Source organism: Leopardus geoffroyi, chromosome D4 (assembly GCF_018350155.1).
Source record: "Leopardus geoffroyi isolate Oge1 chromosome D4, O.geoffroyi_Oge1_pat1.0, whole genome shotgun sequence".
NCBI lineage: Eukaryota > Metazoa > Chordata > Mammalia > Carnivora > Felidae > Leopardus > Leopardus geoffroyi.
The window spans coordinates 55553118-55581006 of record NC_059342.1 but is presented as its reverse complement, the minus strand read 5'-3'; the positions used below and the strand labels follow the sequence as shown (position 1 = coordinate 55581006).

The following is a 27889-nucleotide window of genomic DNA, read 5'->3' as shown; positions in this document are numbered from 1 at the left end:
TGTCGCAGCCAGATAGCCCTCACATCCAAGCCTTTAACTCTTTATCTGTAAAATGGGGGCAATTCCTACTTCATGGGATTGTGTCTGGGTTCACACAGACTATATAAACAAAGCTGGCTGATCTGTTTGCCAGCATGGGAGTTACTGAGGCTTCTTGCCACTCTCCTGCTCAAAGCACACATCCTCTCGGGGCAGGATGCACGTAGAGGAGGCACTCCACACACCCAAAACCAAGCTGGGTGGGCCTCTGCCCTAGGCTGGGCTGCAGGTGAGTTAGCCAGACAAGCGAAGACTTGTGCACTGTCTCCTCCACGGGGCGAGGGTGAGCCGCGCCTCCTTGCTGGGCCCTTACATTGGTAGAGGGGCCTAGCCCCGCCAAGGGAGGGGTACCGAACGTCCCAGAGAATCCCTCCTCAGCTGTTCCACCTCCCACCCGGCGTCGAAGCCCATTTCTTGGACAACTCTTTTCCGTCCCTCTTCCGGACCCACCAGGCCTACCGAGCCCCGGGCCGGAACGCCGCCGCGTCCCCCCACCCATCAAATCAGCAACTAGCGTCTCCCTGCGCCACTGCGTGTAGGCCCAGGCCCGTACCCCAGCCCTTCAGCACCGCAGGAAGTGGTGGCGCCTCTGGAGGGCAGCCAGAAGGAGGAGGAGGGGTGAGTAAGAGGAGGAGGCGGCGGCGGCGCGGCTGGGGAGCAACCGAAGCCACAGAGCAAGGGCTCGGGAGGAGGGCGGTGTGGGAACACGACCGCTCAGCGCCGCGCCCCGGGGCAGCTAGCCGCGCTTAGAGACGGCCCCGCCCCCTGCAGCGCCCCGCCTCCCGAGTCCCCGCCCGCGCACCGCGGCTCCGCCCTAGAGGCCCCGCCCCTCTGCTCCAGTCCCGAAAACCCCGCTCCAACCGACGGCCCCGCCCCCGCCCCCGCCCGCGCCTCGGGCGCACTTCTAGTCGCTGGGCGGCCGCGCTGGTCGGAGTCTCGGCGTTCCGCCGCCTGCCACCCGGCGCCGCGCTCCCCAGCCTCCCCTCCAGCCCCTCCCCCAAGAGCCGTGGTCGGGCAGCGCCTGGCCGGCGGCCCGCGGGCGGGCCGCCCCCCTCCCCCCCGCGGTAGCCCACCCGCCTCTTAAAGCGGCGGCGGGAAGATGAGGTTTCGGGAGCCGCTCCTGGGCGGCAGCGCGGCGATGCCGGGCGCGTCCCTGCAGCGGGCCTGCCGCCTGCTCGTGGCGGTCTGCGCGCTGCATCTTGGCGTCACCCTCGTCTACTACCTGGCCGGCCGCGACTTGAACCGCCTGCCTCAGCTGGTGGGAGTCCCTACACCGCTGCAGGGCGGCTCAAACGGCGCCGCCGCCATCGAGCAGCCTTCCGCGGAGCTCCGACCCCGAGGGGCCCCGCCGCTGCCGCTTTTGGACGCTTCCTCTGAGCTGCGCTCGGGTCGCGACTCCAGCCCAGACGCGGACTCTCACCCCGGCCCCGGCCCCGCAAGCAACTTGACTTCGGCCCCAGTGCCCTCTACCACAGTGCTGTCGCTGCTCGCATGCCCTGAGGAGTCCCCGCTGCTCGGTAAGGACTCGGGGACTTTACTGAATTTCCCCGACAGGGTCCCCTGGACGTTCGCCCATGCCCTCTTCCAGGATATTCAGCCCCCCGGTTCCGGATCGGAGTCCCTAGTCCCAAACAGAGGTTCCGGGCTGGATGTAGGGAGAGGGTGGGAGGCGAGATTTTTTTGGATTTACGTGGAAGGCTGGGGCGGGGGTGGTACAAGGAAGCTGCAGGCCCCTCTGTTCCCAGAAGAAGAGAAGGCCTTGGAGACTTCCCTGCTCTGGCCCGTGCCTCAAGAAGTTTTGGAGTTTGAGTTTGCTTCGGGCATGGAGCAGCCTTCGCCCTGCCAAGTCTGGTAAGGACCAAGAGGCAGCTCAGAGTAACCCACTCCAGTTTAGGAAACTGATGCTGAGGCCTCCAGTGGGGAAGGAAGTTGCCCTCCCAGTTCACATCCAGCTCACATACGTTGTCTTCCCATAGAAATACTCTCCTCTGAGTGTGGGTTAACTTTTCCTGAGCATTAGGACGAGTGACTTGCTCTTTAACCTTTGGTTTGTGGTCTGTTAAATGGGGAAGATAAATGGTACCTAAGTCAGGTTTGTTTTGGAAGGCTAGATGAGACAATATAAACAAGGGTTTACATTAATGAAGGTAAACCCTTAGTAAATTGTTGCTATTATGTTAAGTTCCTCCTTTGTGTAGATCTCTGCCCTGGGGCCTTCCTACCCTGCTTCCTGCCCCTGTAGGTTCCCAAAACCTAAGTGAACTAGCACTCTTAAGGGCTGAGGGTGTTTGTAGGAGTACAGTGTGTGTACCATAGGGGCTGGAGGGCTAAACTATAAACCAGTTCACACCGAATTGTCCCTTCCAGGAAGCAGCTCAGAGTCTCAGGTATCTTGCCCAGATAATTGGAAATGTGGCCACCAGCCTGTGTTTCAGCATATACTGGGAGTTTGAGTGGGTGGGTTTGCATTCCTCACATCAGGAGGAGTCTGAGCCCGTGCCTGTTGGAGGCAGTGGGGGGGAACCTTTCCTTGGTCTGTAATCCACAGGCAGTCAGGCCCAAGGCAGCCACAGGTTGTTCCCAAGATTATCATACAGGTGGCTGCTCATTTTTAATGCCAGGGTTTATTTGTTGCTCTGAGTGAGGGGCCCTGGCAGCAGGTCAGGCATCCTGCCAAAAGGAACTCTGTCACCTTCCCGCAAAGCCCTGGCAGAGAAGGCCTCCTACATGTTCTTGCTCAATTTCTCCAATGATTACTTCAGTATTTTCGTATCAAGTTTGGGGGGAAGCTCTTGGAATTGGTCAGACGTGAATTGTGGAAGTAAGGGGATTTTTTTTTTTTTTTTTTTTTTGTAAACAGAAAATTGAGTCCCTTTGGACTCAATTGGACTTCCCTCTGGGAAGGAGACTAGTTTTATAAAATAAAGTTGAATATTTGCCCCGCTGCTACGTGTCTGGCCTCACGCATCTTAGAGAGTTTCTCAGAATCTCTTTCTTATATGTAAAATGAGGTTGTTGGTGATTAACTCACAGGGTTATTTTTAGAACATAAATGAGATTGCGTACATTAAGTACATGGCAAATAGGACTTGGGACTTGAAGTTCCATTTTCTCAGACTCCCGTGGAGGTAGAAGGCTCTGAACAGCAGAGAGAAGGGGGAGGAGAGAGAAGAAATCCTCAGAACCCAGAGAGGCCAGGTTTTGTCTTTTTTGGTTTTAATTGTTGCCTAGACATTTATTCAGAAAAAAAGAAACTAGCAAATTAAAGTACTCCAATGTTCATTAGATTGGTGTTTGAGGTACGAAGTCTTCTTGATGAAGCTGGAGAGCCCGTGGTGCTGTATCTCTGCTTTGTTTTGTTTTCTAATGGTGTTGCTAGTGATTGGTGACCAGTTACTGGTATTTCTGAGCTGAACTTTGAATTGGTGGTTTGAAGGGACTTCCTGAGAGATAACGTTTGGAGGGTGAGGAGAGAGGCCCTGGGCCTTCTCTAGCTTGGCTGCCTTAGCGTGACACATATGGGACCATGATGTTTGGGCAGCTGCTACGGAGGTCCCACAAAGTGAAGTCAGAGGGTTTTTCTTCATTTTAATTGAGCCCTTAGGTTTGAGTGGTTGGGTGCAGCTCTTGGAGTGAGGGCTCCTGGCTGGGAGGGGACCTTGAGGAAGCTGAAGGTCTCTCGGAGTGTGTGGGTCAGGGGAGTTGAGCCCATCTGTTCATCTGGGCAGGTGTCGACCAAAGCCCTTGTGGGTGGTTTTGAGGTTGATGGGAGAAAGCATCCGTGGGGTTTAGAACTGCGGCCTTTTCACTACTTGCAGTTTCTTTCCATGACTTGGCTTTACTTTCTGTTGTCCAGGGGTCTGGGCCATACGCTATGATAAGCTCCTGTCTGGAACATGGAGGGTAATGGGCGTGCTCTTTCCCGGAGGAGCCAGGCATCAGACTGGGCTTGATGAGTGACTGTTTGATCTGTCGTGGGTTGTCAGAGCCTTGAGACAGACTTCAGAGAGACTTGGGTTTGAATCCTGTCTACACTATCTGTGTGACATAAGGCAGATTGTAGAGTTTAGAGCCATTGTAAGCCCTACTTCAGGGTCCCCCATGGGCTAGTGTGAGGCCTTCAGGAGTAGGGACTGCAGGGGGGAGGTAGGCCTTTCCTGAGGACTCTTACAAGTTCCCCAGGGAGTTCTCTCAGACAGTTCAGAACTGCAGGCACTGTCCTCTTGGCCCTCTGGCTGAGCAGCATCTAATCCACTGAACACGGTCATGTGGCGCCCTTTCCTGGCTGCCTGGGTGTTTGCCTGAGATGTAGTCAACCTGGGAAGAGGAGTGGTCTTGCCTTTTCCTTTTCCTGGGATATTCATCTCTGCTCAGATTTGGTGGCAGCTCAGTGTGACTTGACTTGTACTGGCACTGGCACTGTCAGCCCAGAGAGGGGCTGGGTGGGAGTGGGCAATACTTTAGGTTGGACTGGTTAGAGAAGGCCGGGCTGACCTGGGGGCTCAGTTGGAGCCTGGTACACCTGGTACAGTCTTGTCAAGGGTGTATGGGGTGTGGGGGGTGAGTAAAGGACTGCTTAAACCCAGAGACTTCCCCTGCCCTTTGTGCTGTGAAGAGATTCTCTTCATTTGTTCAGACGAGGACTCTGATCTAGAGGTGGGCACCAGAGAGTTGTGGGCCCCTGGGCCAGCAAACAGCTACTGTAGATAGCCAAGGCCCTGGGAGAACACTTATCCATGAGCCAGTTTCCCCAGCTTTTGTGGGGGCTGTCAGCCAAGCCCCTGCCATGGCTTGCACCCTTGGGAAGACAAAGCACTTTCTGAGTCTCTGCTGGGCTCTCAGCTCTCAGGTGTTTTTCCACCAGCATGCTGTCCCCCTCCCATATGCACACATGTGGACACGAGCAGGCTGCCCAGGACAGAATGTACTTTGAGGACATCTGTTCTGGCCTCGGCTTGGGAAAGGGCTCTCTCTCTCCTTTGGAGATGAGTCTTGGAGCCTCATCCTCAGGGTTGGGGGAGGCATGGGGAGCCTCTCCTGTGTCTAGATCTTTAAGCTTTGTCAGATTAGGTAACTAGTACTTTAAAACAGTTTTTTCCTGTTGTTTTTCCTGGGGAAAATAATTTACTGACAAATTGACAGATACACCTTCTTGTCTGACAATCCGAGATTATGAAACGCGCTCTATGACTATTCGGCTCACTTTCTTCCATTCAGCCTGATGGTGGCTGAAGTGATTCCTGACTGTGGCAATCTGTCCCAGACTCTGAGCAAGCATGGAAGTTCCTTGGGGCATGGGGAGCAAGAGCCAAATGTGGGATTGGATTTCATCCGGAGCATCTTGGACCCACAGCATCCCAGGATGGGACTGTCTAGTTCTCTGGCCCCATCCCTCATTGTGCTAGAGGGCAAGGGTGTCGTCTCAGGCCACACAGCCAGGAATGGCCAGCTGGGGCTGGAACTCAGGTATTCTGCTTCCCAGCATAGTGCTCTTCCTTGAGGTTATTGCCCTGTAGATACCTAGTGCAGGGGCTCAGAGCAGGCTAACATCTGGAATTTGGGAGGACCCTCTCTCTCTAGGTATGTCTGTGTCCACCTGAAAGGTCTTATGTAGCAGCTTGCATGGACATCCTCAATGGCTAAAGCATCTGGTAACTTCATTCACTTCCAACAATGTGCCTGATCTTTGCTGGGTACTAGTGTCACAAAGAGGAATATGACAAAATGCCTCTTCTTTAGGAACTCATAGTCCAAGCAGAGGAGGCATAATTAAATTTTGCTGATGTCATTTAGAGAAACTAAATTGTGTGTGTGTGTGTGTGTGTGTGTGTGTTATAGTCTCTCTCTCTCTCCTACCCATCCCTCCTTTCCTTCCTTCCTTCCTTCCTTCCTTCCTTCCTTCCTTCCTTCCTTCCTTCCTTCCTTCCTTCCCTTATTCAGAAACCCAGAGTTGATATCAGAGTTCTTCAGTCCTGGTTTTGATTGTGTTGAAAAGTTCCTCTAATTTCTGTAGCCTCAAATTAGCTTGGCTGAGTAATCTGTACCTTGCTGCTTTATAATGACTGTAATGATACAACAGCAACCATATGGTCTTTGGGTAGCAGCAGGATAGGGATTTCTAGGCTGAGACTAGACTAATTTATGGGTTGGGAACAATGGGACAGTTCATGCTCAGGCAGTCCCCGCCTTTCCATAGACTTCACCCTGGGGATCTTCCAGGCTTTGGGGGCAGGTCTGGGAGGCTCATCCCCTTTGGGCTTAACTGGGCTCTGGGTGTGTATGAAAGGGGCCCAGTTGTCCTGTGGCCAACTCAAACCTGGTGATTTCTCCCCTGCTCGTAGACCCAGTGCCTCCTGTGCCATCTTCACTATTCAGTGTTCCCTGCCTGCTCCCGACAAGAAGCAGAGACTGGAATTCTGCTTGAATCCGTATCTACCTGGAAATTCCAGTTATTCTTATCCAGTTAAGGGCAATCCGTTTGTTTGAGGACAAGTGGTCCGCCTTTGTGGCTTAAATCCCTTGAGGCCTGGCACTGTGGCCATTTTACACTTGGCTCTGGCACTGCCCAGGGTGGTCTGGCCAGTGAGGTCAGCCAGCCAGACCCTGACTCCTGGGGGATTTGACAAGGCATGGGATTGTGAGAGTTCCTGGGAGCCGGACTGTGGCTATGATTGTAAAGGCCCCAGTTATGGGGGTCTCTGTGTTTAACTGGGCCTACACAGGTCACGAGCTCAGGGAGAGATTGCAGATCCTGTTGTAAAGGTCAGACCTCCAGGTTCGAAGGTCGTGGTGGCTTAGGATCAGGGGTCAGGGTCTGGTTGGGAGCTGGTTCTGGGTGGACGTGGCCTAAAGGGATTCGTCCTTAGAAGGCAGAAGGGCTGAGTCACACGCTCAGTGTTTCAGGTTCCACTTTCCAGCCTGGCCTCAGCCCGCCCCTTCCCTACACAAATGAAGGCCAGGAGATACATAATTGGCTGTTGCTAAATTCTTTGGCAGTGATTTTAATGTCTGGTCTGGGTGTGTTCTGTAGCTGCTTCCCTTTCCCCCTGCCACTCTCTAAAGCCCCTCGCAAAGCCCAGAGAGAGGGAAGGATTCGCCTCCCTGGAACACGGCAGTCTAGGGCTGTGGGTCTTTGCTTTTCTCTGTATTTTTTTGAGGAGCGCACGATCTCTTCGTCTTCTTTGCAAAAAGTAATGCAGGCTTATTGAAAATAACTTGAAAAGTTAAAAGAGGTAGAAAAGCACACTTGTATTCCTTACCTAGAGGAGACATGTAGGCGCATCTTCTGTTAGTCTTTTTTCTCGTACATATGATAAGAATATAGTTACTGTCTTTACACATGAACACATAGATTGGTATGTTTAGATATAGATAGCCTGGTGTCCAGCATTTGTCACTTAAGATTCTTTCTTACGAGCTCAGTCCTACAACTTTAAAAACCACAAAAGCTGTGTCATTCTGTCAGCTGAATATGCTATAACTTTCTTTCATCATTTAGTTGTTGTTGAACACACACATGTAGTTTTTGTTTTTCTTGGTGGCCCTCTGAGGCTCGGACATAAAGCACTACACTTTTTGGATTTTTTCAATAGTAGGGTTTTCCGAAAAGGGGGGAAAAAAGGGTGAATGCTTTCTGAGAAGGGCTATGTTTTAAAACCATTCTTACTAAAAAAGATAGACCCATTGAGAATTACAGGTTTGCTTAGCGCTGGCAGAGGAGTATCATTTATTGCTGAATGAGGGATGTGTCTAGAATTCTGATTAAAAAGGAAACTAGGTGCAGGAAGTGCCTGGGGCAGGGGCAAAGGGCCAAGCTGCAGGACAGACTCTTGGGATCAGACTGAGCAGAAATCTGTTGTCAACAGAAGCGGTGGGGGTGATGCCCCAGGAGTCTGCTTTCTCAGTAACTTCTCCATTTGTCTCCTTAGCAGCCAGGTCCCTGGGCTAGGCTTACGTGGACTGTGGCACTGAGGCCGTGGAAACACCAGCTAGCTAACCCAGTGCAGTTGACATGACTGACTTGTGACTGTTTCCACAGAGCTTGTGGGAACAAGCCAGCAAATCGAACTCTGAAACAAACAACACAGCTCTCCCACCTCCAGGCAGTTCTGAGATCTGGGGAGGGGCCACAAAGTGAGAACCTGCAAGTTTCCAGGAATTGCTTTTGAGAGAAGCCTCAGAGACCAGTAAAGCCTGGCGCTCAGTTGGAACTTGTTCAGGTGGTTTGAGCAATCCAGTCTCAGGCCAGTATGCCAGTCTCTTCCCAAGGTGTCATTCCACTTTGAAGTTATTCCACTTTGATTGCCCTCACTGCATCTACATTTTCCTCTTCCAAGGGACACTTTGGATTTGGGAATCTGCCAGGGGTTATTTGGCACAGAGCCTGGGGATTCAGGGGGAGGCTGTGCTGAGGGAAGAGGCGGGGTCATGTCCGACCAGCATGACCAGTATGGTATGAGGTCAGGTTCCTTCCTGTCCCACCACATGAGTCTGGAGGTTGTGGGGAGGGTCCCTGGTGGGGGGTGCAATAATTGCCTGGCCCCCTGACAGGGTACATTCTAAAAGTGCTTTTAAAATTTTCTTTAAACATTTCTTTCTGTTTTGCATAATATCCTTTTGCCTTTGACATCCTGAAACGGCAGATCGGTGTTGGTTGTTTCAGGACACCACTACCGCCCGATTGAAAAAACAGGAAAGGCCTCCCCAAGTGGAGGGTGGACCCTGGGAAACTGGTATTTGCATTATAGGAGCTTGGCGACTTGGTGTTGAGGTGTTAGGTGGCTTCTGGCATTCAGATGAGCACCAAAGGAAGCCTGCCTGGCTGAGAATGGGTAGACCTGGGTATTCACGCCAAGTCAGGAAGGGCCCTAAGAAAGAGAGTAAATGAAGACTGGTTTGCTCGTGCAGCGAGCCTTTATTGGTAACTACATTACGTTAGGCATGGGAGACAGACATAAACAAAGGCTGGTCCTTACTCCGTGGTGGACAGACCTGGGAAAAACTGTGTAGTCAGACAGAGGAAGCATGAGGGCCCTCAGGGCACCGAGGAGGTGCAGGGAACCAGATGGATGATCTGGGCTAGGTCCAGAGTCAAAATGAGGGGCCTCTCTTCCAACACTGATTTTTAGCATCTCTGTCTCTCCCAATGTGTTTGAACAGTCTCCCTGGTTGGGAAGGGCAGGGGTCTACTGCTGAATGTGGCCTGTAATTTCCTCTGGCTGCTGTTAGGCCACATGGGAAGAACGCCGTAGCTGAAATGCCAGCTGCTGCATACAGTCACCTGCAGGGCGGGAGAGGACTGGAAGTGGAAGCAGAGTGAATGGAAGATAATGAAAGACAGAGAAGCTAGTATAGTAGGGACCATACTGGACAAGGGAAAGCTGAGGATAGCTAGACCGGGGGGACCAAAGGAAAGAAGGTAAAGGGAGAGAGAGATACAGAAAGAGGAGGTCGTGGTCTGCAGGGGAGAGGGGCAAAGCCTCAAAGACCACTGGCGTGAGAATTTCGAGTTCTGGTTCTTCTAAGTCATTACATCATCTTGGGCAAGTCCCAACTCTGTCGGTCCCTCTTTCCCTTTCTGAAGTTTGAGTGGTCTTCAGTGCTCGTCCTTCTGAAGTCTAGGTTGGTATGGCGGGAAATCCTGGTCATATTTGCAACATGAAAAGCCTCTGAAATAACCTGTGAAGCTCACTACCTACTGCCCATTTCAGGCTCTTGGGGTGAGACTTCTGCTGTGGATTTTGTCGTCCCGAAGCAGGCACAAACATGTTAGCAGATGAATGACCTTTGAAGTGGCATGGAGAATGTTTCTTTCCATCACTCTGGCTAGCTGTGTGATATGGGAAAGCTGTTATTACCCTTTCTGTGCCTCTGTGTTCTTGCCTATAATAAAATGGGGGTGATAATAGTGTCTACCTCATGGATGTTGGGAAGTTCAGGTAGGAGGCATAAAAGGACCTAAAACAGTGCCTAACACTGAGTAAGCTCTGAGTGTGTTATTTATTATTGGTAGCACTAACAGTTATTTCTGAAGATTTTGGTTTTTGCTTTGTAGGATTTCTTCCTTTTTTAAAAAAAATTTTTTTTTAGTTGAAAATATATCATCACATCAGATGTTTAAAAAACTATAATTCGGGGTGCCTGGGTGGCTCACTTAAGTGTCCAACTCTTGATTTCAGCTCAGGTCATGATCTCATGCTTTGTGAGTTTGAGCACCACATCTGGTTCTGTGGTGACAGTGCAGGGCCTGCTTAGGATTCTCTTTCTGTCCCCTCCCCTGCTCACATGTGCTCACACTCTCTCTCAAAATAAATAAACCCAAAAAAGACAACAAACTATAATTCTACTACCTACCATTGTAATCAAACATGTGTCTACCACTGTAACAAAACCTGCCATTGCTTTTTATTTGTTTGTTTGTTTATTATGTTTTTATTTTATTTTTGAGAGAGAGCGCATGTGTGCACAAGGAGGAGAGGGGCAGAAAGAAAGGGAGACAGATAATCCAAAGCATATTCCACACTGTCAGCACAGAGCCCAACGCAGGGCTCATACTCACTAACCCTGAGATCATGACCTGAGCTGAAGTTGGACACTTAAATACATACATACTTAACTCTGTTGTAATGGTAGTATAAAACTGTTCTGCGTTCTGCTCATTTCATTCAATGCTATCTTAAACTGTTAGGTTATTTGTAATTATCCTTATTATCTTTTCAAGCTGCTATCTAAAATTCTTATGGATATTCCCTTAGCATTCAACATTCCAGGTTTCTCCATTATAGATAGTCTTTTTTTTTTTTTTTTTTTAATCATAGATAATCCTGAATATTTTCGCTTGTGTTGAGCTCTTTGCTTCAGTTGAATTAACTCCATGGGATAAATTCTTAGGAATTCTAGGCCAGAGGACATAGACACTTTTAGCACATTGGTTCACATTGCCACCTTGCTTTCCAGGAGGGTTGGAATAATTCACAGGCCCTAAATCGCAAATTCCTGGGCTAGGGATATTGGCTTTTAAAGAATATGGATACCAAGAGAGTCAGATTTATCTGGAGTCTTATATCTATACTCTCAGCTTGTGTGTGTGTGTGTGTGTGTGTGTGTGTGTGTGTGTGCGCGTCTGTCTTAAGTGGCCTGTGTAGGGCACTGTGGCCATCCTGGACATGAGGCTTTTCCTGTAGGCCATTGCATCTGGGCAGTTTCTGTTGAGGTGTATCCATAAGGGCCTTACTGATGGCTCTTTGAGCACCTCATGTACCTTCTTTGCCAAAGAGTTGATTTATACAAGGTAAGAAACTCCTTCTTCCTATGTCTGTGGAGCTAAATCTATAGAATGGGGGACAGGTTCTGGCTTTAAAAGCCTGGCTTAAAAATGGTGTTGACCTAAAACTTTGTGGGTTGATGTCTGGGAATACCACATGCAGCCATCCACAGAGACCATGATAGGTTCTGACTGGCTAGTCTGGGCAGATGGCCATTTAACCCATATGGATCAACTCCAGTCTGACAGACTTGGTTTATGGGATCTAGGAATGAGGCCCAAAGGAAGAAAGACTTAAATTATATTGGGTAAAAATAAATTGATCAATAACTATAAATTGCCAGTTCTGCTCCTATGCCCCCCCACTCCCCCTCCGCGCACATGCCTCTTTTGTAGATAAACAGGAGTCTGCTGACTTCCAGAAGTAGTAGAATGACCTTAGAGCCAGCGATTTCAGTTATCAGCGGTTTATAGATTAAGCAGATGGGGTGCATTCAACTTGTGACTGTTCCTCCTCTCATGTTGTAACCACTCTTGTCCTCTTGTGCTACATCCCATGGTGATCAGCTGTGATTTAACAAGGTACTCCCCGGGGCTGTTTATAGTCAGGCTAGAGCTGCTGTCCAGCATGTTGTTCCTGGGGGACCCAGAGCAGTACTTTCCTCCTGTGTAAAATGGGGGCAATAATTCCTACCTCCAAGAGTGGATGAGAGGATTGAATGAGATGAGGTATGTGGTGATATCAGTACTCTTGTCTTTTGTTCAATGCCTAACCCCATTCTCTTGGGTGCAGAAGGCTTACACTCAGCCTAGTAGGAGGCAGAGTAAAATTTCCTCCAAATGCAGTTTTGTCTTTGTTTTTGTTTTTTTCCATCTACCCTGGGGCAGAGTTAAGAGGATAAGGGAGAGGTGTGAGGCTGTAACCATAATTTAGGGACAGGGTTTAGCCTGGAACCAGGGTTTAGTGGAGACCTACCCCAGTCCACAAGGAAGCCTCCCTCTTGTTGAATCCACAACACTGCGGAACTTGCAGTGGGGGTTGCTATGTGTCAGGCGTGCCAGGATTCTGTGGCGATTCATAACCTTCCCTTCTCCAAGTGGACATTGTCAGTCAGTGTCCTGGGGAGAGAACTTCATGGAGTACAAATAGTTGAATGGTCAGGAAGAGGAGCTGGAGGGAGTATTGGGTGTTTGGTAGAGTCTCAGGAGGTGAGAAGACGTGTTGTGGTTGGGAGGTGGGTGCTGGGCTCAGGCTGGGGTGCCCAGTGACCTGTGCTTGGTGTGTTATTAGAAAAACTTAGAGGCTGTAGATAGCCTGTCTTGTAAAAGAGACAGTAAGAAATACTGATCTGTAGCTGTTGGGATTTTTTTTTTCCAGCTTTATTAAAGTATAATTAACAAATAAATGATTTGTAGTTTTCTTTATTGTGATGCCTTTGTCAGATTTTGGTGTCAAGGAAGTACTGCCTCATAGAATGAGCAGGGAAGTGTTCCCTCCTCTTCCAGTTTGTAGAGGATTTGCAAAGGATTTGTATTAATTCTTCTTTAAATATCTGGTAGAATTGACAAGTGAGGCCATCTGAGCCTGGGTGTTTCTTTGTGGGATGCTATTTGATTACTAATTCAATTACTTGCTACATGTCTATTCAGATTTTCTGTTTATTCTTGAGTCAGGTTTGGTAGTTTGTGCCTTCCCAGGAATTTGTTCACTTCATCTAAGCTACCTAATTTGTTGACATACCGTTGTTCACAATACTCCCTTGGAATCCTTTTTGTTTCTATAAGGTTGGTAGCGGTGTTTCCTTTTTTATTGCTGATTTTGGTAATTTGAGTTTCTTTCTTTCTTTCTTTCTTTCTTTCTTTCTTTCTTTCTTTCTTTCTTTCTTTCTTTCTTTCTTTCTTTCTTCCTCCCTTTCTTTCTTTCTTTCTTTCTTTCTAGCCAGAAGGATGTCATTTTTGTTGATCTTTTCAAGGAACCAACTGTTGGTTCACTGATTTTCTCTATTGTTTTTCTGTTCTCTAGTTCATTAATTTCTGCTCTCATCTTTATTATTTTGTTCCTTCTGCTTGCTTTAGGTTTAGTTTGCTGTTTTCCAGTGTCTTAAGGTGGAAAGCTAGGTTATTTATTGATTTAAAGTACATGATCTAAAGGCCATGTACTTGTAACATTTTCATAGATGGTGTCAAATTGCCTTCCAATTGGTTCTCATCAACAGTGTTTGAGAAGCACCTGTTCCCCACATCTATGCCAGTTAACAATCTTTTTACATTTGCCAATATGATGGGCAAAAGTGATACCTTGTTTTAATTAGTTCCTTTGATTACTGATGATGTTGAACAAACTCTTAGGTGTTCTTTGGCCATTTGTATTTCTTCTGTAAATTACTTGTTAATATTTTTACCCATTTTTCTATTAGTTTTAAAAATATGTTTGTAGGACCTTTTAATATTATGGATATTGCTCCTTTATATTGTTTGCAAACATAGTCTCTCTCTCTCTCTCTTTTTTTTTTTTTTTGGTTTTGTTTTTTTGGTTTTGTTTTGTGTTGTTTTTGGTTTCCACCACCTTTCCTTTCCCCAGCCTGTTAGGCAGATTTCTTTTCTTTCTTTTTTTTTTAATTTAATTTTTAAAATTTACATCCAAGTTAGTTAGCATATAGTGCAACAATGATTTCAGGGGTAGATTCCTTAATGCCTCTTACCCATTTAGCCCATCCCCCTCCCACAGCCCCTCCAGTAGCCCTCTGTTTGTTCTCCATATTTAAGAGTCTTTTATGTTTTGTTTCCCTCCCTATTTTTATACTATTTTTCTTTCCTTCCCTTGTGTTCATTTGTTTTGTATCTTAAAGTCCTCATATGAGTGAAGTCATATGATATTTTTGTTTCTCTAATTTCGCTTAGCATAATACCCTCTAGATCCATCCATGTAGTTGCAAATGGCAAGATTTCATTCTTTTTGATTGCTGAATAATACTCCATTGTGTATGTATATACCACATCTTCTTTATCCATTCATCCATCATTGGACATTTGGGCTCTTTTTCTGTACCTTGGCTATTGTTGATAGTGCTGCTATAAACATCGGGGTGCATGTGCCCATTTGAAACAGCATACCTGTGTCCCTTGGATAAATACCTAGTAGTGCAATTGCTGGGTCATAGGGTAGTTCTATTTTTAATTGTTTGAAGAACCTCCATACTGTTTTCCAGAGTGGCTACACCAGTTTGTATTCCCACCAGCAGTGCAAAAGAGATCCTCTTTCTCTGCATCCTCACCACCATCTGTTGTTGCCTGAGTTGTTAATGTTAGCCATTCTGACAGATGTGAGGTGGTAACTCATTGTGGTTTTGATTTGTATTTCCCGGATGATGAGTGATGTGGAGCGTACTTTCATGTATCGGTTGGCCAGTCTTCTTTGGAGAAGTGTCTATTCATGTCTTTTGCCCATTTCTTCACTGGAGTATTTGTTTTTTGGGTGTTGAGTTTGAGAAGTTCTTGATAGATTTTGGATACTAACCCTTTATCTGATATGTCGTTTGCAAATATCTTCTCCCATTCTGTTGGTTGCCTTTTAGTTTTGCTGATTGTTTCCTTCGCTGTGCAGAAGCTTTTTATTTTGATGAGATCCCAATAGTCCATTTTTGTTTGCTTTTGTTTCCCTTGCCTCTGGAGATGTGCTGAGGAAGAAGTTGCTGCGGCCAGGGTCAAAGAGGTTTTTGCCTGCTTTTTCCTCGAGGATTTTGATGAATTCGTGTCTTACATTTAGGTCTTTCATCCATTTTGAGTTTATTTTTGTGTGTGATGTAAGAAAGTGGTCCAGGTTCATTTTTCTGCATGTCGCCGTCCAGTTTTCCCAGCACCACTTGCTGAAGAGACTGTTTTTTTTCCATTGGATATTCTTTCCTGCTTTGTCGAAGATTAGTTGGCCATATGTTTGTGGGTCCATTTCTGGGTTCTCTATTGTGTTCCACTGACCTGAGTGTCTGTTCTTGTGCCACATGGTCTCTCTTTTAACTTTATCTCTGGTGTCTTTCAAATTTTTGTGTATTTAAATCTGTTGTTTCCTTTATGGCTTCAAGTTGTTTTTGTACTCAAGAAGGTCTTCATCCCAAGATTATAATTTTATTCTGCATTCTCTTCTAAGCTGGTTCTTGAGCATTTTAGTTCTTGTCTCTGACAGTAAAAGATGAACAGAATCACTGTTAAACCCTCAAAACCTTATATCATACCCAGAAGGCCCTTTGAAGTCTTAACCTCTTCTTCCAAATCTATCACTGATGCTGGTACATCAGAACAGAAATGCAAAATTTTAGCCACTTGTGATTGTAGGGCTGTAATAACCTGTAGGCTTTGAAGTTGCTGAGATTCAGGGGAGAAGGCAAAGTTAATATTTATTGAATATCTGTAAAGAGCTAAGTGCTAAACATTGTGATGAATATATACAGGTGTCCTTTGAACAACATGGAGGTTAGGGGGCCTTACCCCCCTGTTCTGTAGAAAATCCACATATAACTTCTCACTCTTCAAAAACTCAACTCTTAATAGTCTACTGTTGACCCTAAGCCTTAGCGATAACGTAAACAATTGATTAACATGTTTTGTATGTTCTATATATTATACTGTGTATTTTTTACCATAAAGTAAGCTAGTGAAAAAGATCATATTGTTAAGAAGGTCATAAGGAAGAGAAAATACATTTACAGTATGTTACTGTAAAAAAACCTGTGTATAAGTGGACCTGTGCAGTTCAAACTGGTGTTCAAGAGTCAACTGTGTATGTGTTATCTCATTTACCATCTGAAAAGAGCACATTATTATCCCCATTCCTCAGAGGAGGAAATTGGAGCTGACTGCATTTAAAGTGATCCTGATACCAGAAAGGTACTGCCAGGAATGCATGACTGGCTGACTGCCCAGATGGCCCACAGGGCAGCAGGCTTGCCATGGTTCAAGGTCTGGCTCTAGATGGAGAGAGGATGTATTTGTAATCAGCATTGGGGATGTTCTAGAAACTTGAGTTAGGGCTCCAGAACTGATGAGAGGGGCTGCTGACTTACTAATAAAAACTCCCAGGAGACTTATTTTCATGCTGGAATACTAAATTGCTGCTTTATTGGGAAGATTAGAACTGTTGTCAGGTGGCTTAGAATTCTCTGGCTGCTGGCAATACTACAAGGGAAGCCATAGTGTAATCAAATCAGGCAGCTGGTAAGTCAGAAGTCAGAGCAGGGAAGTGAGTTGTACCCTAATGTTGGATGGTGTCTGCTGTCATGGCTCATGAATCCATCCCCACGGAATTGCAGACCTTTTTCAGGGACTGGGGTCCGGTCTAGTGGTCAGGCCTTTCTTCTCCCCATACAGCTCTGGAAGGACACATCCAGCTCCGTCTCCACCACTCCCCCATTTGTTTCTTTTTGTACTTTCTTCTTTCTTCCCTTTCTTTCTATCCAGCCATCAAACTTTATTTCATGGCCCATTATCATCACAGACTCTACTGCTTTATTTTCTTTGTTCTGTTTTATTCTCATTCCCACTTCCATTTCCCAACCACCCCCCTCCCCACTTGAGCAAACACTTTAATGTGTTTCATGTGTATCTGTTTTTCTCTTGCCAAATTGGAGCTGCTGCTTTTTATATGAACATATTTATGTATTGAATTTTTTAGATTAACATATAGTAAAATTGGCCTTTTTTGGGTATACAGTTCTATGAATTGTAACACAGTGCACATTTGTGTAGCCACCACCATGATAAGGATTCAGAACAATTTTATCACCCAAAATTCCCCTTGTAATCACATTCTCCTCCCACCTTTAACCCCTGACAGTCACTGATCTGTTCTCCATTACTAGTGTTGTATCAGAATGTTATAAATATGTGTCATACAATATATGTACCTGTATTTTTATTTTATTTTTTTTAAAGTTTTTATTTAGGGGCACCTGAGTGGCTCAGTTGGTTAAGCGTCCGAATCTTGGTTTCGGCTCAGGTTGTGATCTCGCGGTTTGTGAGTTCCAGCCCCACATTGGGCTCTATGCTGACTGTACAGAGCCTGCTTGGGATTCTCTCTCTTCTTTTCTCTTTACAGCTCCTCTGCTCACTCTATCTCTCTGTTAAAATAAATAAACGTAAAAAAAGTTTATTTAAATTCCATTTAACATGCAGTATAATATTTGTTTCAGGTGTACAGCATAGTGATTCACCACTTCCATACAACACCCAGTGCTCATCACAATGAATGCACACCTTAATCGCCATCACCTATTTCACCATCCCCCCACCCGCCTCCCCTCTAGTGACCTCAGTTTGTTCTCTATAGTTAAGTCTTTCTTGGTTTGCCTCTTTCTCTTTTTCCCCCCTTAACTGGTTTGTTTTGTTTCTTAAACTCTACATCAGTGAAATCATATGATATTTGTCTTTTCATGACTGATTTATTTCAATTAGTATGATACTCTCTAGCTCCATCCATGTTGTTGCAAATGGCAAGATTTCATTTTTTTTATGGCTGAATAATATTCCATATATGTACATATATATTTATACACACACACACACACACACACACACACCCCACATCTTTATCCATTCATCAGTCGGTGAACACTTACGCTATTTCCATAATTTGGTTATTGTAAATAATGCTGCCATAAACATCAGGGTACATGTGCCCTTCAACCCAAATTTTTGTATCCTTTGGGTAAATATCTAGTAGTGCCATTGCTGGATCGTAAGGTAGTTCTATTTGTAACTTTCTGAGGAATCTCCATACTGTTTTCCAGAGTGGCTGCACCAGTTGGCCAGTTTGCACACCACATGTAAGGAAGAGCTTTCCCTTCTCCCCTATTAATGCATATATTGGTGCAGACTTATGGATTCTTTACTCAATAGCTCATGATCCTTTACTACCATTATTTATTTTGATGCTCAGATTGTCCTAGATTTGGTCAGTGAGATCCCCTTTAGGCTGGTTCCTATGTCTTTCTGACATATCCCATCATTCTTTAAGCACTTTCTTTTAGGCACAGCAAGATGATCCGGGGTGCTCTTGTTCATTCCCTGACTCAGCCGTGGAATCAGCTACTTTTCCAACAAGCCCTAGTTCTTTTCTGTAGAGAATGGCATTTAGAAACCAAGAACTGGGCCGTAAGTTTTTCAGGTCCATCCGTGTTGCTACGTGTACGTCTAGTGTCCACGATGTTCATCCCAATTTTCTCTCTCCCTTAATGATAGGCTCCCACACTGCCTCCAACACTGTCTTCACAAATACATCTGGAAGGAACAGCCTTCTCTGTGTCCTTGATGGGCCTGTCGGTGTATATTCGTATTGATGTGGCACTGCCAGATACCACTCCAGAATGGCTACCCATCATTTATGTTTCCACCTGCGGAACTTAAGTGTCTCTGTACTTCCAACAAATACTTGGCTGAGTGAATTGATAATGCTGGGATAGTTCTTGTTTTAACTTGCTTTTCTCTGATGACAAATGAGTATGGGCATTTCTTCATATGCTTGATGGCCATTGGGTTTCTTCTTTGGTAAATTGCTTATTTGTGATAATCATTTGTCTGTGCTTTTTTTTCCCCTCCCAGTGGGACTCTGAACATTTTTCTTTCTTTTCCTTTTTTTTTTTTTTTTAATGTTTATTTATTTTTGAAGGCAAGAGAGCGCGCGAGCAGGGGAGGGGCAGAGAGAAAGGGAGACACAGAATCTGAAGCAGGCTCCAGGCTCTGGGCTGTCAGCACAGAGCCTGATGAGGGGCCCGAACCCACAAACTGTGAGATTATGACCTGAGGCAAAGTCGGATGCTTAACTGACTGAGCCACCCAGGTGCTCCAACATTTTTTATTTTGATGGTATGCAGGAGTTCGTTATGCATCCTGGATATTAATCCATTGCTGGTCCCAGACATTGCAGATTCTGGATCTGAATCTGTCCTCTGTTAACTTTGCCCGTGCTATCTTTTTTTTGAATATAGATTGTTTCCTTTTTGTGTGGTCTCTCAGCATCAATTTTTTTTCTATAACCACTTTACTACCCTTTGTTCCTCCACATTTTAGGTGTGCTAGTATAGCTGAACGCAGCCGATTCACTTCAGCAAACAGTCTATCTTTATGACTCCTGAGCCTCTTACTGAGTTGTATTAAGAGTGACTTTACCTCCTAGAGTGTGAGGCTTGGATGTATTAGTCATATACTTATTCAGCATGTATATGCTGTAGGTCTGCTCTGTATTAGGCACTGTGCTATCACCGGCAAGGTTCAGAGGTTATGAAACCTGTCTGTGGCCTTTTGAAGGGAAAGCAGGGATTTGAGCCTCTTCCTACCATGCTGCTTCTCTCTCGGAAACTGAGTTTGGTTCCTGTACAACTGTGTGTCGCATTTCTGTATAGTTTCTAACAAATCGCCTAGGAAGGTGCAAAGTGTTCTCCCCCAGCAGCCTGAGGAGGGGGAGGGTAATCCTAGGGAATGCAGGCAAATGTGGCTCCTGTCATCCCAGGCCTGGAGTCCTCAAGTGGCAGGCTCTGGGCTACCTGCTGGTGACTGGTGACTGGCTCGGGGCTCAGAGCAGAGTACCCAGAGGACACAGGAAGACGGCCTCAGTCTGGAGGGGAAGGTCTTAAAATAAAACACGAGGCCTTAAGTTATTCGAATCCTTTCTGAGAAGCTCCTATCTTCTCTTGCAGAAGTGTTCTAGTTCTAAGATGAGAGAGATCCCCCAAGATCTTCCTGGGGCTAACAGAATTTCCAGGCAAATTGACTTCCCAGCCTTTCCTGGTAGTGGTAACTGTGGGCAGGAGCACTTTCCAGAATTTCCACAATTTCCACCAGAGGGAGGGAGGAGGGAGGGAGAGAGGGAAGCCAGAGGGAGAAGAGCTGAGTGAGGAGGAACTCTGCCTTTGGGCCAGGACCAAACAAAACAGAAATTCCTTCTGGGACGGTTTTCCCTCGAGGACAACACTGAGAAGCCTGTTTATGGGGCTTTAAAAGCCTGTGGTCCCCAGCACAGTTTCTTGACCTCAGGACCTTGCATCTCTGTGGTTTCACTAAGGGTGGAAACTTTCTCTTCGGGTCATCCCGGGACAGAAGTGTGCTATCACTCCCATTTCGGGGGCCTCCTTGAGGTTTCCCAGTGCTCTGAACTTGCTTCTCCTGACTCCCTCAGTTCCAAAGCCATGACCACATGTGGTAAAGAAAAGTGTGTGAGAAGAGTTTAGAGCAGTCAAGTCAAATAAGATTTACGTTTAGGCCACTTGGATCAGTTAGTGGCTCCCTGGAACCCTAGATTAAGAAGGATTCCGAGACAAGCTCAATGGGCACAGTGTAGAGAGAGTAGAGTGACGTGTGTGCTGTCCGCTGTGTAGACACATCCATGAACATCAGAACCCTAAAGGATTAATGAGTGGAAGATAATGATGACTTTTTTTTTTTTAATGATAAAAAGCACCTTTATTATTGCTTGGTAAGAACAAGCCTTGTCTTGATGCTAGATAAAATCCTGGATAGACCCCTGACTTTTCTGGTCACTGTCAGGTAGTTTTAAAGTTTTATAGACGCTGTAAGTGATGGTGACTTTTTTTTTTTAAACAACTTAATTGAGGTATCATTTACATATCAAACATAAAATCCACCTGTTTTAAGGGTGTAATTAAGTTAGTTTTAGTAACTTGACAGTGCCATGCATCCATCATCATAATCTAGTTTTAGAAATTTTTATCACCCAATAAGACCCTCCAGCCCATTTACATTTAATCTCCTTTGTCACCCCTGGCCATAGGCAACTACTTTTTGTCTCTTTAGATTAGACTTTTATGAACATTTACCTTTTTAACTCAGGTCTTTGGGATTTTTGGCATTCTCTTAAGGATGGCCTTTTATTTTTTATTTTTTATTTTTTGCTAATCAAAGAGTGTCCTTGAGAAAGTATGTCAATCCTTCTGCCCTTCATTTTCCTTCATGTGCAGCCCTGGAGCAGAAACATAATTCCTTAAAAAAATTTTTTTCCTACCTTTCTTTCCCTCTTTTTTATTTTATTTAATTTTTTAAAGCTCTATGCAGGGGTTGAACTCAGGACTCTGACATCAAGAGTCACATCTACCACCTAAGCCAGTCAGGCGTCCCTGAAACATAATTCTTTTTTTTTTTTTTTAATTTTTTAAAATTTTTATTTAATTTTTTAATGTGTTTTACTTGTTTTTTAACATTTATTTATTTTTGAGATACAGAGAGATAGAGTATGAGCAGGGGAGGGGCAGAGAGAGGGAGACACAGAATCCGAAACAGGCTCCAGACTCCAGGCTGTCAGCCCAGAGCCCAACGTGGGGCTCCACCCACAAACCACCAGATCATGACACTTCTCCAAGTGAGCTGAAGTCAGCTGCTTAACCGACTGAGCCACCCAGGCGCCCCTAATTTATTATTTTTTAAAATTTACATGTAAGTTAGTTAGCATATAGTGCAACAGTGATTTCAGGAGTAGATTCCTTAATGCCTCTTACCCATTTGGCCCATCCACCTCCCACAGCCCCTTCAGTAACCCTCTGTTCGTTCTCCATATTTAAGAGCCTCTTATGTTTTTGTTCCTCTCCCTGTTTTTGTATTATTTTTGCTTCCCTTCCTTTGTGTTCATCTGTTTTGTATCTTAAAGTCCTCATATGAGTGAAGTCATATGATATTTATCTTTCTCTGACTAATTTCACTTAGCATAATACCCTCCAATTCCATTTACGTAGTTGCAAATGGCAAGATTTCATTCTTTTTGATTGCCGAGTAATACTCCATTGTGTGTGTGTGTGTGTGTGTGTGTGTGTGTGTGTGTGTGTGTGTGTATACACACACCACATCTTTATCCATTCATCCATCAATGGACATTTGGGCTCTTTTTCTGTACTTTGGCTATTGTTGATAGTGTTGCTATAAACATCGGGGTGCATGTGCCCATTTGAAACAGCATACCTGTGTCCCTTGGATAAATACCTAGTAGTGCAATTGCTGGGTCATAGGGTAGTTCTATTTTTAATTGTTTGAAGAACCTCCATACTGTTTTCCAGAGTGGCTACACCAGTTTGTATTCCCACCAGCAGTGCAAAAGAGATCCTCTTTCTCTGCATCCTCACCACCATCTGTTGTTGCCTGAGTTGTTAATGTTAGCCATTCTGACAGATGTGAGATGGTAACTCATTGTGGTTTTGATTTGTATTTCCCGGATGATGAGTGATGTGGAGCGTACTTTCATGTATCGGTTGGCCAGTCTTCTTTGGAGAAGTGTCTATTCATGTCTTTTGCCCATTTCTTCACTGGAGTATTTGTTTTTTGGGTGTTGAGTTTGAGAAGTTCTTGATAGATTTTGGATACTAACCCTTTATCTGATATGTCGTTTGCAAATATCTTCTCCCATTCTGTTGGTTGCCTTTTAGTTTTGCTGATTGTTTCCTTCGCTGTGCAGAAGCTTTTTATTTTGATGAGATCCCAATAGTCCATTTTTGTTTGCTTTTGTTTCCCTTGCCTCTGGAGATGTGCTGAGTAAGAAGTTGCTGCGGCCAGGGTCAAAGAGGTTTTTGCCTGCTTTTTCCTTGAGGATTTTGATGAATTCGTGTCTTACATTTAGGTCTTTCATCCATTTTGAGTTTATTTTTGTGTGTGATGTAAGAAAGTGGTCCAGGTTCATTTTTCTGCATGTCGCCGTCCAGTTTTCCCAGCACCACTTGCTGAAGAGACTGTTTTTTTTCCATTGGATATTCTTTCCTGCTTTGTCAAAGATTAGTTGGCCATATGTTTGTGGGTCCATTTCTGGGTTCTCTATTGTGTTCCATTGACCTGAGTGTCTGTTCTTCTGCCAGTACCATAATGTCTTGATGATTACAGCTTTGTAATACAGGTTGAATCCTGGAAACATAATTCTTAATATACCTCCACCCCTGGTCTGCCATGACTCTTTCGAGTTCTGGTTTGAGGTAGATCCTTGACGCTTCAAGGTGATAGAATCTGACTTTGGCTTTGTTCCGTAGATTTAGGCCTTGGTATTCTTGGTGATAGAATCCTGGATTGAGTGACCACTCAAGGCTTTTCTGGTGATCTCAAGACCCACGTCAGACTGAATTTTGGGGTTATTCTCTCAAGGAACAAATGTTATTTGGTGAAGAGCCTATTTGATGTGGCGGTGTGAGGTTTAGATGAGGAAATGCCATGTTTTCGTTAGATTAGGCTTGTCCACTGCCACAGGATCTCAAATTACAGGCTAAGAACCTGGAGGAAACTCATTTTGAAAGGGAGGGTAGGGGCTCTGCCTATAGGTCATGATTCAGGTGCTATATCTGGACACAAAAGGCATATTTAGAGCTTAGGAAGGAGAGTGTTTTTGGCCTTGGTGCCTTGGTCATAGATGTGTCATTAGGACAACAATCTAGATTCTCAAACACCAAAAGCAAGATGGTTCCTGCTCTGTTAGTTCTCTGCTTAAATTCATAGTTGAACAAGTACTGTGTGGGTCAGCAGACATTTGTGATTTTACTCTATCAGAAGCTGTCCCAAGTACAGAAAGGAATGGGACACAACCCTTGCCCTCAAGGAAAGGAGGGTCTAATGGAGGGAGCCCGTAGACAGACTGGTGCCCTCATGCCAAAGGGCATGTAAAGGTTGTAATGTTGATTTGGAAAGGGTGTTGTGGGCATCTAGAGCAGGGACTGATCGGTCCAAGGGTTCAGGGAAAGCTTTGAAGAGGAGATGACATTTGGTTTGAACTTTGAAGGATTGTTACTTTACTTCTTTCACAAAGGTGTTTTTTTTTTTTTTTTAAGTTTGTTTATTCTGAGAATGAGAGAGTGTGTGTGCATATGCACGAAGGGGGAGGGGCAGAGAGAGAATCCAAAGCAGTCTCCACACCGTCAAATCAGAGCCCCATGCTGGGCTCAAACTCACACCATGAGATCATGACCTGAGGCAAAGTCAGATGCTTAACCAACTGAGCCACCCAGGCCCCCCCACAAAGGTTTTTGATGTAGCTTATAAGGATACATACCATAAAAAGGACAGATATAAATAAATTAAAATCAGAGAAAGAGAAAATGTGACTTAGAAAGTTAAAGACTGGGAGAAGAGTTAAAATGTAGATATTCATACCTTAGGGCTCAACATAGTTATTATATCTGTTCCATTGCAAAAACCAAAAGTGAAACATGTTCTATCATATGATAAATATTGTCAGACAGTAGATATACACAGTAGCTCCTGAGTATAAATTGTTTTTCTTGGTACTCACTCTTAAAGAGCTTTATGGGGGTGAGAGGAGGGTGGTGGTCAATGAATGAACCTGTAAACCACCATTTCTCAAAATACAGTCCAGGAACCTGTGCTAAAGTTATCTAGATAAAGTGCTTATTAAAATGCAGAATCCTGAGGGGTGACTGGGTGGCTCAGTCAGTAGGGTGTCCGACTTCGGCTCAGGTCATGATCTCACAGCTCGTGAGTTCGAGCCCCATGTCAGGGCTCTGTGCTGACAGCTCAGAGCCTGGAGTCTGCTTCAGATTCTGTGTCCCTCTCTCACTGTGCCCTTCCCTTGCTCATGCTCTGTCTCTCTCTTAAGAATAAATAAAAAACATTAAAAAATGCAGAATCCCAGGCCTCAGTCCCAGACTTACCAAATCAGGAACTCTGGGGGGTAGGAGACAAGAATCTGTAGTTTTATATGCTTTCCCAAATGATTCCTCTTACACTCCACAGTTTGAACCTCTTCGATAGAAAGAAATCTCACCAGCATTTTGAAAGCTGGTGCAGGGGTGCCTGGATGGCTCAGTCGGTTAGGTATCTGACTTCAGCTCAGGTTATGATCTCACAGTTCGTAGGTTCAAGCCCCATGTTGGGCTCTGTGCCGACAGCTCAGAGCCTGGAGCCTGCTTCGGATTCTGTCTCTCCCTCTCTGTCCCTCCTCCACTTATACTCTCTCTCTCTCTCTCTCTCTCAAAATAAATAACATTAAAAGAAAAGAAAAGAAATGAAAAGAAAAGCCAGTGCAGTAGCAAATAAGAGTACTTGGCCTTGAGGCGCCTGGCTGGCTCAGTCAGAAGAGGATGCAATTCTTGATCTCAGGGCTGTGAGCCCCACGTTGGATGTAGAGATTACTAAAACAACAACAACAACAAACCTTTTTTTTTTTTTTTAATTTTTTTTTTTTAATGTTTATTTATTTTTGTGACAGAGAGAGACAGAGCATGAACGGGGGAGGGGCAGAGAGAGAGGGAGACACAGAACCAGAAGCAGGCTCCAGGCTCTGAGCCATCAGCCCAGAGCCTGACACGGGGCTCGAACTCATGGACCACAAGATCGTGACCTGAGCTGAAGTCGGACGCTTAACCGACTGAGCCACCCAGGCGCCCCAACAACAAACCTTTAAAAATAAACTGACAAAAAGAGAGTACTTGGCCTTTGTTTGAAGATTGGGTGGGAATTTAATGGGGGAGAGGGCAGGGTGTAAGAAAGGCCAGTTTCACTAATGTGGATGGTTTGTAGATGGTTCGTTCATGGCAAGGTCACTTTCAGATCATATTTTTGGAAGATCTACAAAGTGTGGCTGTTCAGCCATGTGGCAGGGCCACTTCTACAGAGATAGAGGGGCAACTGATGCCACTGTTCTCAATTAGTCCAGTCTCCTCTTGGCCACCTGGGCTCTGCTTTGCAGACCTCCTCTGGTAGGCTTCTTCATTTTTTGAGCAAATACGCTGTTTTTCTCTGTGCCCCCAAATGCAGGGTTCTGAGACCACAAATGTGTTCTGCTTCCTGCTGAAAAAGCATTTCCGTCCCTGGAGTCTAATAGTGGCTTGGATGGTGAGTTGGCAGAAAGAACAGTGGGTGTTGACATTGTATTGAGTGTATGGTGTGCCGGAGACCTATCAAGTCAGCATTAGGACTAGATTATTCCTGTTTTCTGGTCACTGAGTTGTATGTTTTGAAATCTTCATTTTGGTTATTTATTGATTTTTATTTTAGAGAGAGGAAGTGCGAGCTGGGGAGGGGCAGAGGAAAAGAGAATCTTAAGCAGGCTCCACGCTCAGTGCAGAGCCTGGCACGGTTTGATCCCGCGACCCTGGGATCATGACTTGAGCTGAAATCAAAAGCCACATGCTCAACTGACCGAGCCACCCAGGTGCCCCTAAAATCTTTATTTTGGAAAACCTTTGCTTATTGGGAAAGGGATGAAAGAAGGGGTCATACTTCTTGTCCTTGGGTTATGTTTTAAAATATTTATTGTTTGATTAAAAAAATTCTTTTAATGTTTATTTTTGAGAGAGAGAGAGAGAAAGAGAGAGAAAGAGAGAGAGAGAGAGAGACAGGGTGTGAGCAGGGGAGGGGCAGAGACAGAGGGAGACCCAGAATCTGAAGCAGGTTCCAGGCTCTGAGCTGTCAGCACAGAGCCCAACGCAGGGCTCGAACTCACGAACCGTGAAATCATGACCTGAGCCAAAGTTGAATGCTTAACTGAGCCACCCAGGTACCCCTTTATTGTTTAATTTTAAAGATATACCCAAAGGTATAGAGAAAAATGTCATGAACATCTAGTTTGAGAAATAAATCATTTCCAGTACTTTAAAAAAATTTTCTCAATGTTTATTTTGGGGAGAGAAAGAGAGACAGAGCATGAGCGGGGGAGGGGCAGAGAGAGGGAGACACAGAATCTGAAGCAGGTTCCAGTCTCTGAGCTGTCAGTACAGAGCCCGATGAGGGGCACGAACTTACAAACTGCATGATCATGACCTGAGCCCAAGTTGGATACTTCACCGACTGAGCCACCCAGGTGCCCCTATTTCCAGTACCTTTGAAGCCTTTGTGAGCTCGATTTTAAAATTTAACCAGCAGTGGTTAACATGAGACTTGAGATGTCCCTTCTGGTAGCTGTCTGTCCCATGCTCTTACATCAGGTTTCCTTGAAGTGTATCAAAATCCTCTTGGTTGCTTGCATCAGTAGCAGGGAAGCAGGGAGAATAGCTATGTGCTGCACCCTCAGGTAAGATTTGCTGGTCTACTCTGTGTCCATGGCTGCCAAGTGTGATCCGTCCTCCCTGATAGGAGCTGCTTCTCTGCAAGGCTTTCCTTGACTCTTCTTCCCCAGCACCAGAGTTTGTGCCGTTTCAGCTGTTGTTGTCACTGTCACCTCACCATTGTTTGCTGGTCTCCCTCCCCTCCAAGGGCAAAGCACTGTTCTTAACCCGGCCCTGCCACTCTTGCCTGGCACCAGCCTAGCCCGTGGTGCTTCTTGTGTCTAGTGCGAGGGGCCACAAGGAGCACCGTGAGTTTGTGGGACCATTGCAGACAGCTGTCACCCCAGGCCTTGGGAATGTGTCAAGACCTGGCTCCCAGCACATATTTGGCCTTCAGATTAGATTGGGACAGAGGAAAATGGCCTACACACATGAGCCTGTGAAAAGCACTGTAGTTGAGTTGGAGAGGCACCATGCCACACTGTCAGGGCTGAGGTCTGGACAAGGAAGACTGCCGGTATCCCGACTGGAGAACTACAGCTCTGGGCACTGCCTAGTCTCACAGTTCCTAAATGTTTGAATTTCATTATCTGGAAAAGTTCCAAGAGAAACTTAGGGG

General features: G+C 45.6%; 1 protein-coding gene across 4 annotated transcripts in view; it reads left to right on the top strand.

Annotated features, from left to right (window-relative positions):
* Positions 1 to 885: 885 nt before the first annotated feature.
* B4GALT1 (beta-1,4-galactosyltransferase 1) overlaps positions 886 to 27889 on the top strand; it is a 55465-nt gene continuing 28461 nt past the window's right edge. Inside the window, exon 1 of one of the 4 annotated variants that reach the window (XM_045468702.1) lies at positions 886 to 1556. In XM_045468702.1, coding sequence (XP_045324658.1) covers positions 1139 to 1556 — 418 coding nt within the window. In that variant the 5' untranslated portion in view covers positions 886 to 1138. The remainder of the gene's footprint in view (positions 1557 to 27889) is intronic. The other 3 variants (XM_045468704.1, XM_045468705.1, XM_045468703.1) reach the window with 3 other exon arrangements.